Source organism: Populus trichocarpa, chromosome 17 (assembly GCF_000002775.5).
Source record: "Populus trichocarpa isolate Nisqually-1 chromosome 17, P.trichocarpa_v4.1, whole genome shotgun sequence".
Classification (NCBI taxonomy): domain Eukaryota; kingdom Viridiplantae; phylum Streptophyta; class Magnoliopsida; order Malpighiales; family Salicaceae; genus Populus; species Populus trichocarpa.
Window position 1 is genome coordinate 3,546,666 of NC_037301.2, and position 19,728 is coordinate 3,566,393.

General features: G+C 31.9%; 2 protein-coding genes across 3 annotated transcripts; both read right to left on the bottom strand.

Annotated features, from left to right (window-relative positions):
• Window positions 1-7,524: 7,524 nt before the first annotated feature.
• LOC7496606 (classical arabinogalactan protein 1) lies at window positions 7,525-8,154 on the bottom strand. The gene has a single exon (XM_002323931.4). The coding sequence runs from the start codon at window positions 8,048-8,050 to the stop codon at window positions 7,649-7,651; it is 402 nt and encodes a 133-aa protein (XP_002323967.1). The 5' UTR covers window positions 8,051-8,154; the 3' UTR covers window positions 7,525-7,648.
• Window positions 8,155-13,148: 4,994 nt separating this feature from the next.
• LOC18107058 (bifunctional riboflavin biosynthesis protein RIBA 1, chloroplastic) lies at window positions 13,149-18,368 on the bottom strand. Of its 2 annotated transcripts, none has more exons than XM_006372982.3 (7): window positions 17,449-18,368; window positions 16,441-16,828; window positions 16,126-16,347; window positions 15,322-15,644; window positions 14,996-15,125; window positions 14,026-14,322; window positions 13,149-13,653 (listed from the first exon to the last, which is right to left on the bottom strand). In XM_006372982.3, the coding sequence occupies exons 1-7, from the start codon at window positions 17,511-17,513 to the stop codon at window positions 13,504-13,506; spliced, it is 1,575 nt and encodes a 524-aa protein (XP_006373044.1). In that variant the 5' UTR covers window positions 17,514-18,368; the 3' UTR covers window positions 13,149-13,503. The 2 variants fall into 2 exon arrangements, with proteins under 2 accessions (XP_006373044.1, XP_024444289.1); XM_024588521.2 differs by having other exon boundaries at window positions 16,441-16,837; window positions 17,449-18,367.
• Window positions 18,369-19,728: the final 1,360 nt, after the last annotated feature.

Here is a 19,728-nt window from a genome sequence, read left to right on the forward strand (position 1 = left end):
GGGAGTTGACCTGGCCAAGGGGTCGGGTCCCAGGTTTCATGTGTCAACCCGGGTCAACTCGGGTCAACCCGGAAAAATTAAAAAAAATTAAAGTTTTAATATTTCATATGAAAAAATCTATGTAAATATAGGTTATACATATTGTAAACAATGAAGTTTAAAAGAATATTTTAAAAAGTTTTGTATCCCACATTAAAAAGATATTATGTTAAGCTTTTAAGTTGAAGTATTTAAACCAAAAAAATTTTATCCCACATTGAAAAAACATAATTTTTTTCTTGGGAACATAGAGTATATATACTAATAGGTTTCAAATCCTACATTGAAAAAACATAACTTCTTTCATGGGAACATAGAGTATATATATGAAAGGGCTTCAAATCTCACATTGAAAAGATACTATGTTATCCTTTTAAGTTGAAGTATTTAAACCAAAAGGTTTTTTTATCCCACATTGAAAAAGCATGATTTTTTTTTAGGAACATGGAGTATATATACTAATGAGTTTCAAATCCAACATTGAAAAAACATAACTTTTTTCATGGGAACATAGAGTATATATACGAAAAGACTTCAAATCCCACATTGAAAAGATGTTATGTTATCCTTTTAAGTTGAAGTATTTAAACCAAAAGGTTTTTTATCTCACATTGAAAAAACATGATTTTTTTCTTGGGAACATAGAGTATATATACTAATGGGTTTCAAATCTCACATTGAAAAAACATAATTTTTTTCATAGGAACATAGAATTTATATACGAAAGGGCTTCAAATCCCACATTGAAAAGATACTATATTATCCTTTTAAGTTGAAATATTTAAATCAAAAGGTTTTTTATCCCACATTGAAAAAACATGATTGTTTTCTTGAGAACATAGAGTATATATACGAAAGGGCTTCAAATCCCACATTGAAAAGATAATATGTTATCCTTTTAAGTTGAAGTATTTAAATCAAAAGGTTTTTTATCCCACATTGAAAAAACATGACTTTTTTCTTGGGAACATAGAGTATATATACTAATGGGTTTCAAATCCCACATTTGAAAAAAAAAAATAACACCGGGTCTCGTGCAGGTTCGCCCGAGTCATGGGTCGACCCACCGAGTCGCCCGGGTTTGGCTGGGTTGTTGCCCAGCCGGTCTTTTATTAAACCTGGACATGTTCAGCCACCGGGTCTCGGATCAACCTACCGGGCCGGGCCGGGTTTAATAGCACTACAAAATAGATAGATTTAATTTTAATAGACAAAAGATAACATAAAAATATCTTAAACTTTAATAAAAAGAAAAGTTAATTACAGTAGAATAGTGTGGTCTCAAAATGCTATCAATATGGGTTAAGGATGGTAACGAGTATCCAAGAATTGAGTATCTAGTGTATTTGTATAAATTCCTAAATCAAAAACAATATCTATATTAAGTTTAAGCATGCATTAAGTACTATTTTATTATTTTATATAAAATAAGAGATTATATATATATAGTATTTGTGATTTTTAAAAGATTATATATATTTGGGATGTTTGTGATTTAATTTTAAATCCGAGTTAAGCAAGGAGTCGGGTTAAAAGATTTCAAAGTTGACATATTAGATCGAGTTTAATAACAACATCAAATAATTTTTTTTATTTGAGCAAGTGCGTAGCGCGGCATGTAAACTAATATTATTGTAGATTATTGTAGATGTTGGAGGGTTTAATAGTTCACTTGAGATTCTTGGGCGAACATTAGCCTAAACATGCTACAACTTGTCTAGAACTCAAAGCACAAGAAAACCTCATGTCCTCAACTATTCTTTCTCTTTAGAATCGTTTCCAGCTTACAAGGCACATGGGGTCATGGAAAATCACTCTCTTAGCTTTGGAAAATCGAAAAGGAAAAGCAAACCCAACGCCCAATCTTGACCGGGGCTTTTCTTGATTCTTCACCACGGCAGTCCACCATTGCTATTTCACTTTTTTTTTTTTTATTATTGTGTTCTAAATAAGGTTGATTACATTTTGAATTTTTTTAAAAACAACTGTATTTTTAAATCGTTTTAATATATTAATATTAAAAATAATTTGTTTAAAATAAAAAAATATTATTATAATATATTTCTGAGTAAAATATAATTTGAAAAGTAATCGTTACCACACTCTCAAACACCTCATGTTAACCCACAATACACAAACTTTTTAATTGTGATTTCTTTATAGGTATCTAAGAATTACGGATTTAATATTTAGTGAATATTAGTAATTAAAATTGTTTGTAATATATTGGTTATCAATTTAATAGTTTAAGTTGTTAGATGAGGTCTTACATCTCTTCAAGTGAAAGTCTTTTGGACTTTAAATTTGCACAAACTCACACTACCTTGTGCTTAATTTTTATTATATAAATGAGAATGATGAGGTTTAAACTCGTGACCGCTTGATCATCAAGGCTCTAATACCATGTTAAAGAATCATCTCAACCTAATAGTTTAAGCTGTTAGGTGAGGTTTCAGAATATAATTTATATTATTCTCTAACAAAAAATAGCTAAATTTAATAACAACCAACTACAAATATACATTGGTTTGGTTTTAAAGGAATAAATAAATAAATCAATCTCCATAATTACATAAAATAACTTTGCAGGTAGTAATTTGAGACCATTTAATTTATTTCCCATCTTATTATCTAGATTTTAATAAATTTATCAATTTTTTTGTAATAAATTTATTAAAATACAATAGAAATGACTTTAAATGGACACATATAAAAATATGAATGATAAATTACAGTAATCATTTTGATATATCATAAACTTATTCTTAGAAATATGAAGACATTATAATTGGTAACAAAAATGTCATTAACATTAAAAAGAATGATTTTAAAATTAAAAAATATATATTTTAAATAAAAATCGAAGTTTTTAATATTTACTTAAACATAAATGAGTTTTTATTAAACCATTAAATTTTTTTAATCAATTGAGTAATTTTATTATCCTCACATAAATTACTTTAAACTTTTAAAACCCAGGAAGAGGCACAGGTGTGTTTTAAGTGGGTCCATTCTGACAAGAAAAGGAGACTTAGAGAGTGGGACCGGTCCAAGGGAATCCGTGTCCGCTGAGTTCCAATTCTCAGCAGGCTGTACCCTTTTTTCACGTAAATTAACTCTCTTGTTTTTTTTTATATGGTATTTTTTATTTAAAAATATATTAAAAATTAAAATTAGGAAAATAAAAAAGAAAATAGGCAATTACTCATTAACAACACCAACAATTATTCAATTATGAAATGACTACATTAACTACAATCACGGAACCAATTAAAAGAAAAAGAAAAAAAAAACACTGAAAATAAGCCACCACTCTTCACGAAACAAGACAACCGACTCTCAATAACGACTCTAAATCACCAAAACGGCAGCGAAGAGACCAGCAAGCAAAGACCCACCAACAGTAACTCTATTCAAAACGGCATCGTTAGCAGATGGACCAGGAGCATCAGATGGTGAGTTGGAGATGCTGGAAGGAGGGATGCTGGATGCTGGAGGAGGAGAACTGACGGTTGTGGGAGATGGTGGAGATGCCACAGGAGGAGTGGTGGGGCTCTTCTTGGGTGCAGGTGGAGAGACAGGAGGGCTGGAAGTTGGAGGAGGAGAAGTAGCAGTAGGTGGTGGTGCAGATGTTGGGGTGCTGGCTGGTGGAACTGGAGATTTTGTGGGAGAAGAAGTTGGAGAGGAGGTTGGAGATTGTGCCATGGTGGAGGTCAAGAACAATACCATTAGCACCACCAAGGCTAGAATGTTTGAGGTGGCCATTGTTGAAGAGAAAAGCTAAGAGTTGTCTCTGAGAGAATTTAGACACAGTAAAGAGCTAAAGAAGTGTAGGAGTGGCTTGAAAGGAGGAGAGGGTGACCGGAGGTATATATAGGGTGGTGTGTGCGCGTCTCTTTGATGACTTTGTTAGTGCACCGTTGAATTGGACTCCAATCAAATGGTGAAGGTTTCTCTTTATTTCTTTATTTATTAGCAGTGATTTTAATGACAGAATATATATATATACTGTGAAATTAATTATTTTTAAACTAATTTTCATATATTGTGACTAAATATCTCCTAATTTGAATTGTAAATAGTCCATTTCGAATTAAAAAGGGTAACAATAGAAGCTATTTTTTACAAGTCTTCTTTTAATTTTGAATTAATAAGGGTAACAATAGAAACTATATTTTTTTTTATTAATGTGGGTGTCCGTGCCAGCTTGCGCGTACTTCGACTACTCCCACGGGTCCTGAAATTAACAACCATGTAAGTCTCCAGTAGCCCTGAGGTTTATAAAACTCGAATTGATAACCTTTAAAGAGTAAATTTATAGTATGATCAGTTAAGTTGCACCCTTTAAAGTTATAATAAAAACTATTTTGATCTTATTGTATAGAAATGGTTGAAAACAAGAGTACCGTGGAACTAGTTATAACCCAAACCTCATATCAAGCCATTATAAGAATATTTATTTTATTACGGTATATTTGAGTTTTTATTCTAAATCAATCATTTATAATTAAAAGTTGGTGAAATATATATTAAGATTTTATAAATATAAAATGAAAAATATAATTTTTTTAGGATACAAGAAGAGGTTTTATAGTATTCTAAAAATAACTAATAGTATTTTATTGGTTATTATCTCTGAATCTATTTTAAAGGAAAAAAAAATAAATAAAAATTAAAGATAAAAATTATAAGAAGAAATTTTTTTTTGATGAGTTTTATATTTTATTTTATATCTGTATACATCTTTTTCTTTCTTTATAATAGATTTAAAAAGTAACTAATAAAATATAATTAATTATTTCTGGACAATATAATTTTTTTTTTTTTGTTTTTGAGGATACCACCATTAATTTTGCACAAAAAATGTATAGTTAAATGAATAAAGGAGGTAATGTTACAATGGGTGGCCAACCAGTAAGGGACGGTTTGGCATGCGTTAATTTGGGAAGGCTTCCAACCTGGTTCGTGGACTGCCACTAAGATACAGATGTGAATTGATCACGAACGTACACGTGCAATGGAACGGTGATGATAAATTATCGTAAACCGTCCATTGCAATACTAATATTTTAGTCAAATCAATATTGTAACGGCAAAGAAATAGAAAACGACAACTGGTGGGGACCACGTACGTGGAAATCTGTTACTAGCTGGAAACCTAAGTGATACGTTTTAGGACTCTTTTGTCTTTTTTGTTTTTCTTTTCTCGTAAAAAGTCAACAAAATCAAAGACCACCAACGTACGCACATCCCCTTTTCTTTTTTCCCGTGGCAGTGATTTTATGTTCTTGAATATTGCGTGATATGCGTGTCTTCTTTTCTTGATTATTGTTTTTTTTAATTAATTTAGATGTTTGAGCTAGCTTGCACGCATCTTAATTAATCTTACAAGTTCTAAAATTAATGATCATGTAAGCCTCCAGTGGTCATCATATTAGCAACCACATGACTCGAACTTGAGACCACAAGATGAGCAAACCCCTTGGTCCCAAACTTTTACCACTGAATCACCTATTAGATGATTATTTCTTTATTATTGTTTGCGGCTTTGATACTTGACCCACTTGAACAAGATTTATTTTATACTAGCCAAATTAACAAGGTATATTATTTGTTGGGTTAAAAATTATTTTTAAATATAAAAAATATACAGGTATATTCATGTTTTCTGAAGATGAAAATTAGTTATAAACTTAAAATATGATGATTTTGTTTAACAAAATAAATTAATAATTACATGCATTAATAAATGTTAAAAATAAATTATTAACAATAACTAAAACCTATGTCAGGAAGCTAAAAGATAAATATAAACTAAGAAATGTGATCTTATGTCACGAGGAGCAATTTAATTTTTCTTAAATACCCCTAACCCAACCACTTATTTGGCCTGAGCTTTAAATTAAATCAGGTTCAAGTTAACATGATATGACTCGATCAACATGGTAGGTCTAAACGCCACACAGTCAACCCAATTAAAACTTGATTTGACTTAAAAAAATTCAAGATAATATTGTTTTAACCTTTTTTTCTAAATATTAAAAAAATAACATTTTGAATCTATCTGGATTAACTCGAGTTAACCAATTACCTAATATATATAAAAGGAGATTTTTATATTTTCAATTTTTTTTGATAAGACAGCATTAATTGAGAGGATATAAAATGTAATTTTAAAAAAATATATTTAGAGTGTTTGCATGGTCGAATTAAAAAATATTTTTAACAACTTTTCCTTTATAAAATTACTTAAAAGAAGACGATTTTTTTTCTTATTAACATTTTCTATATATTTATATTTTGAACATAACATTATTGGTAATTAAAGAAGATGGTTATGCAAATAAATAGATTATATTAAAAAATAACAAATTTATATAATTTTCTTGCAATTATCATATAAATTACTTATACAACATCATCCACCACATTCACGTCAATTGCTGATATTTTGACATGGAATGCATTGCAAACATATTCTATTCGTGGATAATATAAACAAGGCCAAGATTAAGTACAAGCCCAAAAGAAAAGGGGTATTTTCCCTATTTTCTTCTTTCCTAGTGTCCCCCTCCCCACAAACCATAATGTTGTATTTGGTAAAAATTCGTGGACTGAATTCATGACAAGGGTTACCTTGTTTAAGGGGCAAAAATAATGTGCATGATTGATGGTGTTTCTTTCTTTTTTTTTTGTTTTTTTTTTTATTAATATCAGTGTTTTGATCAGCTTGCGTGCATCTCGACTAATCCCACAGATCCTAAAATTAAAGACCATCACCGTGCACATTATTTTTGGTCTAAAAATAATTTATTAACTAGGACTAGGCTTCATTTTAAACAACTTATTTTAAAAATTATGGAGATTTTGATAAACTTATTTATTGCTTTAAATAATATTATAATTGGTCTAAAAACTTGAAATCAACCCGAATTTAAAAAACTTCTTAAGTTTATCTTAGGTAATAAGGATGTCTAAAAACATCTTATTGAAACTCTTCTTATTGAATAAACCAATAATTTTCTAGCTCGGATTAGGTTTCATTTTAAACTGGTTGTTTGAACAAAAAAGAAAAAGAAAACAACAAATACTGAGTTGGTTCACGGACCTGCGGGTTAATCCGAATATTCCACCGTTCACTCACTACGAGTTATTTGAACACATTGCTTCTAGAATCTTAGGGCATTGATACACAAAAACTCATTATATCGAAGTTGCAAATTTGAAGAACGAGAAATCAATAGCAAAAATAAAAGTGCACAGGCGTGTCCCAATTGAAAATATATCTAAAAATAAAGGATCAAATTGCAATATTGCGAAATGGGTCATGGAATTTAATTAATAGTTTCATTTAAGTATCATAATTATTTCTCATCTCGTTCAAATCCATTAGAGAATATTCATGATTGATCTTTTTCTTAGTTAATTTCAGGAGAAACAATGGCTTTTGAAGGTAAATAAATAAACTAGCAACCACACCGAAGATGATAAAAATCTCTTTAATTGAATAAATAATATAATAAGTACAAATAAATAAAGCAATGTAATCAGGATAAAATATATTAAATTAAAATTGATAGAGCATATATAAGCCTAAATTCTCTCCGCTTTAAAGCACCAAAACGGCAGCGAAAACACCGACAGCGACAGATCCACCGAAAGCAAATCTGTTCAAAACGGCACCGCTGTTGGGGCCGGGAGCTGCAGCTGGAGTGTCAGAGATAGTAGAAGTTGGGACACCAGTTGGGGAAGATGAAGGAGCGGTCTCTGGAGGAGGAGAAGGAGGAGAGGTGGTGGTGACGGGGGATGGTGCATCTGCACTGGGTGGTGGAGTTGTCAAAGGAGAAGGTGCAGATGCCGGTGGCTTCACGGTGCTTGGTGCTGGGGAAGAGGCTTTTGGTGGTGATTTGGAGGGTGAGGTTGCAGGGGAGGATGCTGGAGGTTGTGCAATTGTGGAGCTCGCTAGGAATGTGATTAGCATCAAGAAAACAATGCTCTTGTTTCCAGCCATTTCTTGAAGAGTTATGAGAGAAGCAAGGAAGATAATGGCTGTGATAAGCTCAGAGAGAGAGAGAGAGATTTGCTTGTATCGGTGAAGTGCGAGAAGAAATAGAGGATGGAGAGGGTATATATAGGGGTTTGGAGAGAGAGAGAGAGGGACACTTCTGGTTAATTTAAGAGCCGTTGGATTATTGTTTTTTTTTTTTTTACAAGGATTTTTCTTTATTTTTTTACACGAATTTCGAGGGCGATTAACGGTAATGATTTTTTTTTAATTGGAATGTATTATTTATTCTTTTTTTTTTATGAGTCAGCTTGTTTTAGGATTAAATATCCAACATTAAAGAGTTTATTAAAGGTTTTATTTATTTATTTAAGTGATGTAATGATAGTAATATGTTTTGTATTAATTTAATATCAATACAAATTATTTTATTTTTTTAATAAAAAATCCAGCTTTGAAATCAAAATTTTATTATGGGTACTAATAATTCCTCAATATTGTAGAAATATTTTCATTTTTAAAAATAAAAAAAGAAGAAATGATGTAGGTCTTATGTTAGCCTGTTTGTTTTTGTGTTTCAAAAGCGCTTTTGAAAAAATTTAAAATTTTTTATTTTTATCTTTACTTTAAATTAATATTTTTTTGTATTTTTAGATTATTTTGATGCGCTGATTTCAAAAATAATTTTTTAAAAATAAAAAAATATTAATTTGATACATTTCTAAGTGAAAAGTACTTTGAAAAGCAACCACAACCATACTCTGGAACAGAAGTAAATCAATGCCGAAAATTTTGATACATTCCTCAATATTGTAGAAATATTTTCATTTTCAAAAATAAAAAAAGAAAAAATGATGTAGGTCTTACAATGTGTATAGTCTTCTAAGTAAATGAAGGCTATATTGCTATAATCAGAATTTGTTTTTTAAGTATGATTATTAAAATTCTAATACAAAATTATTATTTTTAAATTCATAATTCATAAATTATATTTTAAGATAATATTTGATTATCATTTTAGAATACGTAGAAATTTAAATAATAAAAACAAAATGAACATGTTTTTGGATATTTTCTATTTAAAAATATAAAAATTACTAAAAATCTACCAAACATTAGTAAACTGTAATCTAAGAAATCTTATTATCGTAAAAAGAAGAGAAGCATATAATAAGTAAATTTAAATAATATCCTAATATTTATCATTTATGAATTAAATAAAATTGTTAATAATCTGTATTTTCACATTATCTAGCGTCAGCATGAAGATTAGGAAAAAACACGGTTTTAAGTCCTTTTGGGTTGGTGGCCAAGCAAGCAATCAGACGGTTTTAAGTACAGCTGTCAAATGAATCAGGAACGTACACGCGCGTAGGAGTTTTCAAAGTCGGAGAAATTTGGACAGTAAAGATAATTAGAGAACTTTTGCCATGTGCTAACGGTCGGAAAAAGGAAAGCGTGTTCGCGTAGGGTGCCGCGTGGTCATTATTTGGAAATAAATTTATTAAGTAAGATTTATTAAAGGACAGCGCATCTATCACTTGGTTAGTTTTTCTTTTTAAAAAAATTACTCTAAGTATCTCATAATTTAATTATTTTTTATTTAAAAATCGAGTTTTTGAATATTATATTTTATAATTTAAATCAAAATAAATTTTAAAAATCAATAAAATAACAATAACATTATTATATATATTAAAATATTAAAGATAATCATTATCACACAACTTATTCTTTCTCGTGCTAATTTTTTTTAAACTCGCATCTTGTTACAATAGTTGTCCTTCAACACGGGTCTTTACTATAAATTTCATAAAAAATCATCTAAAAATTCTAGGTTTTTTTTTCTCTAGCCTAGAAGCAAGGTCCTAATCAAAGTAACAAGGTCAATTTTATCTTTTACCTTTTAGAAAGGCTCCACTTGCCATTGATTTAGGTTGTTGATGGTGGAGTGGGAGAGATTTTGGGGGGTGTGGGTTATAGAACTTCAGAGAAGGATTTATGGTCGAGCTGGATTTAATATGTGCTTGGTTTGGAGATGTGATTTGTTTTTTTTTAAATACAACCTTTTTAAAGCACAAACGACATCTTATAAAAGCAAAAAATATATGTTTTTTTTATGTGGGTTCCATAAAAAGAAGCCACTCATACCTTAAAGCCAAACACCCTAGTACCTGACTTTAAATTATTTAGATGCTAAAAATATAAGAATTAAATAATTTTAAATAAATTAATGCTAGTGGAAGAATAAATAACATATTTAGCATTATAATCCAAGCAATTTTAAAGTATGGCCATGTCATGTGGCATCACCCCCACCTCGATGAAACCTTTTCTCATTGCAAGTTTTTTCCTTTAATAAATTGTGATGGACCATTCTAAAGACATCATTAAAAGACACGAAGACCCAAAATTATATGGTAATGTGGGAAGGAAGACTGCTGTAGAACCTCGTCGAGTGATTAATGGTGGAGGTGGATGTGGTACCAAAAACAAGAGAGAAGGACTGCCTTTTTTTTCTTTTCTTTGTTTCCTCTTGCTTTCTCTCTTTCACTTTTTTTTTTTCATTTTTTTTGGTAGATTTTTATTTTTATTTTTAGACCTTAGGGACACTTTAATAATTATTTTAAATATAATAACAACTTTATATATATATATATATATATATATATATATATATTTAGGTCTTTTTTTAATTAATTTTTTCAGTTTCATCTTTTAACATTGAGTTTATTGAAAATTGAGTTTCATAATTTTTTTATATTTGTTTTCTTTGAGGTTATCATGATCTTATGACTCGGTATACAAATTGACAACTTAATTTTGATTGATCTGAATCAATCCAATATATTGTTATCTCAATATTTATTAAAAAATAATCTCATATAAAATAGTTATTTTAACTCAAACTATGTTTTTACCAGTAATCTAGATTGTCTTTGGACTCGATAAGATGACGTCATATCAAATCAATTCTCATACGATTATATTTTTTTAATTAAAAAAACATTAACAACACCCAAATATTTTTTTTTACATTATTTTATTTTGAATCATCCCATGATATAATACAGACCAATTATCTAGTACTATAGTAAAGTAGAAAGCAATCTCTTATATATATATATATATATATATATATATATTTACAAGACCATGAAAATAGAATTTTAAAGGAATCACCGCATCATAAAATAGTAAAAAACTAAGGAACTATGAGAAAGGAAAAACTTGGCTATAAACAGTAATGTGAAAGAGGTTATAATTTATGGATAGAAAAACCTAAATCTTTTAGTTTATTTCTAGTTTATATAAATACGTTGCAAGTCATATTAATTTTTTTTTTGAATGTAACAAAAAAATATCTAAGTTATAGAGAATTATTCGATATTTTTATTAAGCTAACCTAACATATCAACCTTGAAACTTTTTAATTCGACTATTTGTCTAACCCTTATTTAAAATTAAACAATATGAAAGTTACCCTGACTTGATCTAATCAACTTGATCGATAAAAAAACATCTTCACTGATAAAAAAAGTTTGAGGATGAAAGAAAAAAACAATGATGAAAGTAACATAAAAAACCTCTCAACTCAATTTCTTACTTAACCCGAGTTTAAAATTAAATCATGTAAGAGTTGTTCTAATGTAACTTTATAGACTTGGTTGGTCTAAATATAACTCAAACAACTATTAAAAAAATCTGAGGATAAAATTAAAAAAAACAATGAAATTAAAATAAAAAACGAAGAGAAAAAGAAAAATAGGGAGTTGAATTGAAAAAAGCAGAAGAAAGGAGTTTTATTGATTATATGATCGGTTACCTTTATAATGATACCCAAGTTTTTAAAAATAGAAGTAGTATAATAATATAAACCTAGCTAAAGAAATATTTACATTAGGTGTTCAAAAAAACCATTCAATTGAGAAAATAAAATAAAAATGAACTAAAATTACTAAACTGAGAGAAAAACCTATTAAATCGATTTTTTAAATTATAAAATCTACCCGGTTCGGTTTAGTTTTAAAAATGAATATAATTTAATGACTGCACTTGTTCTTTGTAATCTTTACTGTTTTTTTTCCTTTCAATTTGGTGAATCAAATCCTTCAAGTTTAAGATTAGGTTTTCTGGTTTTATACAAAAAAAACTAGCCTTGATTGAAACGAACTAATTTGGTGTGATCTGGTTTTCAGTCCGGTCTGGTTTATATTTTTAAAACTAATATAACTTGATTTGGTTAGATTTTTCAAGCCAAATCAAATCAGATCATGACCCCATGAGTTTTATTTTTCTTTTCTTGGGTTCATGAATAACCTTTTTTTTAACAGTTTAGAGACAGAGTCAACCAAAAAACTTTTTTATGGGAGAATTGCTGTTTTGGGTAATATTTCTTTAGGTTTAAACGATTGTTTTTGTAGGAATTAGATGAGTTTGGTAATCTTAAATCTTATGGGTATTATGGGTAGGGTAGAAATTGTTTTTTAAAATATTTTTTATTAAAAAATATAATAAAATAATAGTTTTTTATTAAAAAATTTATTTTTAATATCAGAATATTAAAATAATAAAAAAATTAATTTAAAATTAAAAAATATTTTTAAAATTTTTAAAAACACATCTGTACAATCACAATTTTGTACCTGCTTGAAAGCTCACTCCAGCTCATAATTGTTGTGCTACCCACTTTCCTCTATTATTCAAAACTTTTATACCAAAACAAGATCAAACTAAACTTTTGAGATGTGTTTGGTTAATTTTTCAAAATCAAATCGAACCAAATTGAAATAAAAAAAATTTAGAAAAAACCAAGTCAAACTAAAAAACCGAGTTAAACCTTTTTAAACTGGTTTTTTTTCCAAAAAACCAAACCAAACCAAACCGAACCGAAACCGGTCGGTTTGAACCAGTTTCAGTTTGGTTTTTTGTTTTTTTAAAAATTAAACCAAATCAAAAATGATCACTACTAGGTACGAGGATACCAGGTAAAAAAGAAGAAAATACTAAATTTATCTTGATACAGCAATCAAGTTCTGCCTCGCATGTTTTCATGTTTAAACTAGTTAAATTGATGGGGTGAACAAGAGAGGATCGCTTCAACTTCCTTACAATGATCAAGCTAGAAATGCATTAAATGAGATTTATTTTGTTCTGTCTACGTTACACATTAAACAAAGAATGAATGGCTGTTCAATGCACTCGCTAAGACATTGAATTTTTCTCTCGCAAAGCAATGTAATCATAGTTTTTGATTTTGAGTTGAGTACAATGAAAGAATCTATGCTCTTTTCATAATCCAATTCATGATTTTGCCGTTCTGTCATGTTAAAGAACCCAACTGGAACCTCATAATTGACTCCTGGCTGTCTGAAGCGAGGATGCAACTGGTCTACCAGTCAGAAGCAACACCAGGTGGAATGTCGACACTGGATTTACCATTACCATTGCCATTATCACTACCATTGCTGTCTCTTGCTGTCCTTTGTGATGGGAGTTAATAGCGGAACTCTTCCTGCAACTGCCAATCCATAACCCTTGAGCCCGATGTACTTTGCAGGGTTGTTTGTCATCAACTTCATTGTTCGGACACCCAGATCTCGTAACATCTGCAAAGAAATTCCATTGATGTCATGCTGTTCTGACCTTAAGAAAAACAAAAGAGGAAAACAGCAACACTAGATGGTATGGAGGTGGTTTGCCAGATCCCCTGCATTTTTGTTGTTCCACACTCATTTCTAATCAATGTGGAGATAGTATGTCTTGAGATGGTTAAAGGGTAAGGGCCAATGGATTGAAACCAAGTGGTTCATATTTACATAATGAAACTAGGATTGAAACCTCTGGATGCAGAGCATATCCTTGTAAGATTAGGAGAAAACACAGCTGCCTTTATCACCTCAGTTTGATCATGGGATACGGTTCATGAAAGCCTAGAGTTACAAATGGAATGCTTTCATTTTGTGTGGTTTAGGGTATACCTGGGCGCCAATGCCATATTCTCGTGAATCAACAGGCAGCCCCAACTCCTCATTTGCCTCCACGGTATCACGTCCATCATCTTGTAGGTTGTATGCACGGAGTTTATGACCCAAACCAATGCCACGCCCTTCGTGCCCGCGGAGATAGACCAAAACACCTCTGCCAGCAGCTTCAATCTGCTGCATTGCAAGTGCCAGCTGATTCCCACATTCACATCTAGCAGATCCAAATATATCTCCTGTGAGGCATTCTGAATGTACCCTCACAAGAATATCCTCCCCATCTCCAATGTCACCCTGTATAAACCAGAAAAATAATTTGAAAGTATGGAATACTTGAAGAGTTCTTTTTTGTGAGAAGTTTGAAAATGGGTGTTTGACCTTAGAAACTCTATCTAGCTGGAAAAGTAAAATGACAATTGCTTTCATTTTTGCCCCTGCACAACCAAATATCTGACTTCTCGCGTTTCAAAAACCAGAAAAATGAAAACATTCGATTCCCCATTCTCTGCATTATTGACTGTAAGCGAAATCATATGTTGACTGAAGGATTGCATGAGCGTGTGTGTGTAGGTATTCCTGTTCTAACAACCAAACTACATTAAGCTATGCATTAGCTAGCTTCCAGTGAAACCGGCTTAGCATGGACCTCCTGCATGGTTTATAAAAGTTCATTCTTTCATTTCCATTGCTTTCAAGATGTGGTCTCAAACCTGGTTTAGAAAAGGTTCTTTCCAGAGAATCTATTCTACATCATAATAATTCTAACAATTGGATATCATGGGGTTCGGATACCTTTCCCCGATCCTATTTCTACAAGCCATTTATAAGTTTGAAGGATTATGTAGCAACGACAGCACAAAAACCTTGCAAGCAGTTAGTCTTCTGCTGTAAGAAAATGACCACAATTATTTTCCCAACTCGGGTAACATTTGTGAGTTTGGATCTCTAAATTATGATAATTGCTCACCTTAACCATTGCAACATGCTCAATGCCATCCAAGATTGACTTGTAACAATGAGCTGTGAACGGTCCCCACATTGTAGGTATCCGAGCAGCAGAAGCATATTCTACCAACTTATCTGTCTTCCTTCTATACCTGTCAATTATAGTATTTCAGTTAACTGACATTACCACAGAATCACATTAAGAAACCCCAGAATGGCAAAATATTCCTTTATTACACAAGTAACCAGATCAACCCCTGACACCGATGAAGTTACTCAACCATAATCTCTTGTGCGATGATGATAACATAAAGCTGCTACAGAAGAAGGAAGATGGAAACACTTTACCTGATTAAATCAGCTATAGATATAATTTTCAAGTTCTCCCTCTCTGCAAATTGAAGAAGCTTCGGTAATCTAGCCATGGAGCCATCATCGTCTACAACCTCACACAGAACTGCAACAGGATCCAATCCAGCTAGAACGGCAAGATCAACAGAAGCTTCTGTGTGTCCAGCTCTTTTCAGAACACCACCCTCCCTATACCTCAATGGAAAAATGTGGCCTGGGCGGTTGAAATCGTCAGGCTTTGAATCTTTGGATGCAAGAGCTAACACTGTTGTTGCCCTATCATTAGCCGAAACCCCAGTTGTTGTACCATGTTTAGCATCCTAATAAAACGTCGTTTGCAGGCAAAAGAAAAATTGAGAACCATGACGGTGTAGTGTACAAGAAGATCAATTAGTAATATCTTTGTGTAGCTACATGTCTGGAAATGACTGCGAATGACTTTAAGAACCTCTGTCATGACAGAGAAGAAACCATTGAATGTAAAGCTTTGCAGAAAGTAGAGCAATGAACTATTTTATTAGTGTGGTATTTCTGTTTCTTCGAAACAGAATCATCACGGATAAAATTAGAAAAATTCAAACATTCTTTTGCATATAATCATTTTATATACTTTTCAAATATATCATTCTACAAAGAAAGTGTTTTCCAAGGCTAAAACGATTAAATACAGGGCGTTCATATACTTCTAGTGAAATGAAGAAATTTATTATATTTCTGGTGAACTGCAATCCTGACAAACGATGTTGACAAGAGAGACTCAATATTCTAGATATGAAATCTCAAAGCCAGAAAAGTACATACCACAGTCACAGTGAAAGCTGTACGAAGTTTTTCATCATTTTCATTTTGCCTAACCATCAAAGGAAGCTGTAACCTGTCCAGATCTTCACCTTTCATGCTCGCACAAACTATTCCAGTGCCATGCTTTACAATAAACGCCATAGCTTCAGGTGTTGCCAACTCTGCTGCCATAATGAGATCCCCTTCATTTTCTCTGTCTTCATCATCTACAACCACTACAATCTGCAATGAAAACCGGTAATGAAAAATCTTTATGAAGCAACAAGGCATGAAAATGCTACTATAAACTACCAACAAAATCCAGGAAAAAACTACCTTTCCTCGGCGAATATCTTCAATAGCGTCAGGGATGGAAGAAAACCCTTCTGAGGGGCAATCCAATTGACGGTCATCATTACCAATGGAAAAATCATTAGTGATGAAAGCATTATCCGCTGATAGGGCTCCAAATGCTACTGCCTCAGGCTGTAAGTCAACCCCAACAGAACCATTATCAAGAAGAGCACTCTTTGCAACAACACCATTGTCATTGGAATAGGACAGTAGCTCATCACCAGATATCAGCGTGGCTCGAGTTTTGCTAACACCCTTAATACCAAAAGATGATTTACTTCCATCCAGCCGGATCAATGCCAAATTCAATGCATTCCCATTTGCAGAAAATGAATTCACACCATGTAATCCATTGAACAATCTGAAGTTCCTGCATGCCCTACACATAAATATCGCTCAATAGCTACTTTAAATACCAAGAAACAATAGACAGAGCATGGCCATTATGCTGATAATTTCATATAATCACAAATTTCACAACCCAAAACAATAAACTAATCAAGCTGCAACATACATATACTACACTGGATTGCTAAGAAGTGCAACAAAAAAATGAGAACTTTGAATCATGATAAAGTATTATTCATGTCAACTATCCTATGCAGTCACCGGAATGACCAATAAAGAATTTCGATTCTTTTCAAGTAATCTCAGACATTAGCAGTCAAACAATCATTCCTATATATCCTTTCTTTAGCTCCTCTTCTAAAATCAAACACGACGAAAAACTCTTGATCTAATCACACCATAAAGAAAAACAGAAAAAACCAAGTTCTTAAACGAAAATATAAAATCAAACACAAGGTTCAACCGATCCAGACACCGGTACTCTAGATTGCACAACCAAAATGGAAAACCATTCACCCTTCAAAACAAATGTAAATAAAAAAAGAGCAGACAAAACCAAAAGTAGAAAACTTTAACACGTTAAGCCATCAAGAGAGCCGTCAAAACACGAAAATAAGCATAAAAAAAAATAAAAAAACTTACTGGGAACCAGAGCGAGCTGCTCTTGTGGTTGTTGAAGGGCAAGAAGAAACATTGAAAGAAGCCATTTCTAGAAAGAAGAAAAACTCAAGATTTTATACTCATGAAGCCATTTCTCTCTTTTCCTTGTATTTATAATGAAGAGAGGATCAAGGAAGCGGCAAAATTGAAGAATGAAGAGAAGGTCTTCAAGAAGGAAGCAACGGCGAATAAGGTTGTTACCCGCAGGTGACGTAGTTTGACATGTCCCCAACCAATGGTGTTGTGTTCTGTCAAAAATTTATAATATTTGTAACAGTTATTTTAATATATTTTTTTGAATCAAAGATTTATTTTCTAGCCACCATTACAACTATTATAGTCATAGATCAAAGAGCTAGCTAGTTTAAAAGAACTGAAAAAAAGAGAGAAGAAGATTGAAAAATAGAAAAACTGAAGAATAAAAAAACATTTGAAAATAATCTGACTGGAATATAAAAATGTTTTTTACGATAAATAATAATTTCGTTCTGCCAACAAGACATTAGTCAAATAAATTAAGGGCTTTACAGATAAGAGCAAGATCTTCAAATTATTGACTAAAATATGTCAAAGCTCCCAAAATATTTTCTTGCATTAGGAATTTTGTGCATGAATCTAAATAATAAATAATTGAATTCTAATTGGAAAAGAAATCCAATTAGAACTTCTACGTTGATACACGAATAAAGAATTTTCCACTTTGAAAAATCCCACAAACGCAACCATATATTTTCTCTCTTTTCTTTTTCTTATTTACATGGAGGGAAAAGGTAGCATAGCACCAATGTAGAACCATGTCCATGCCATGTGGTGGTGGTAGAACGGTTCTCTCCTCTCTTTTCCATGTTTAGATGGAGGGAAGAGGAAGGATCACGGCACTAATGTGCATGCAATGTGGTGCTGGCTAGACAGATATATAGTAGAACGGTTGTATACAAAGCGTCTCGGCCTGGGTTGAGGAGTCAGTCACAGCTGGCAAGCTCCTTCTGGTATTAGCAAGAACAAGACATGAAAATGTGGCCATGCAATGCGATAAAATGGTCACCGCAAGCAATGGTGTCACTCAAGGGAGGGTCACCACAGCTAGCTATGCCATTGTTTTATATATAGAGGATAAAAAAGGGCGCGGCGCCCGTCTTTTTCATACTTGGATAAACTTTGAGGTTGGAGTTCTAAGAAATGCAAGTAGTGCCTGCTAATTTTGCCCAACCACAGCTAGCAGCTATGACCTAGCAATGTCCTCAGTAGGTGATCCAATAACCAGATGACAGCAAGAACGTACGTGGCGGTCTTGCACAAGCCAAAAGAGCCACGAAAGGGCATGAAGATTGAAACTTGGACTGGACTTTTGATTCTGATCTGTGTCTCTATTCGTTGAATGGAATGTCGCCATTAAAAATAAGACTACAGCAAGATGGTCATTGGCTAAGCCATACCTCTTCAAGGGATCGAGTTGTGAGTTACTGTAATATTTTTATAGTCTATTAGTGTTGGTGGTATTTTAATGCAAGGTACGAGGTATTTTTAATAAAAAATATATTAGATTTTTTTTAATTTTTAATACCAGCACCTTAAAATTATTCAAAAACAACAATCTGATAATTTTTTATACAAAAAAAACATTGTAATTTTTTATTTTTTGGATGCATGGGATCTTTGACAACTCTTTTTTGTTCCATGCTGATGTCGAGTTATTTAAATATTGTAATTTATGATCAATGGATGCACAAAACCATGTTCAAGGAACAAAATGTTGATTCCATTGTGCGATGTTCGTTCCATTACATGAAGTGTTTTCATATTGGCCATAACGTATGATCCCCGGCCCGGAAATAGAACCCAGCCCTCTTCTGATCCATTCATTTCTGAAAGCAGGGCATCGAGGCTTGGTTTGGGCGATAAATTTGTTCGTATTCATGTATGTATAACGTAGGCAAGTGCCTTTTGTTCATTGATTTGGAACTCTTCTTATTCAAATCAAGTTCCAGATTGACTGTGAAAAGTCTTACTTGTTGGTTTGAGATCAGGAGGACTGGTGAATTGGTGGACTTTTTGCCATGGATTATTATGTTATTGTATGGTTTTTTCTCTGTTGTTATCGCTATATTTTGTCAGGTTTTGTTTTGAAGGTTCAATAGAAAAATCCAACACTATGACAGGGAAATCTGTGGGTTTAGACTTTAGATTTGCATTGCAGTATGCAACTGGAAATCATTGAAAAGTTGTGGGTTTATACTTTAATGCAATTTGTGGGTTTCAATA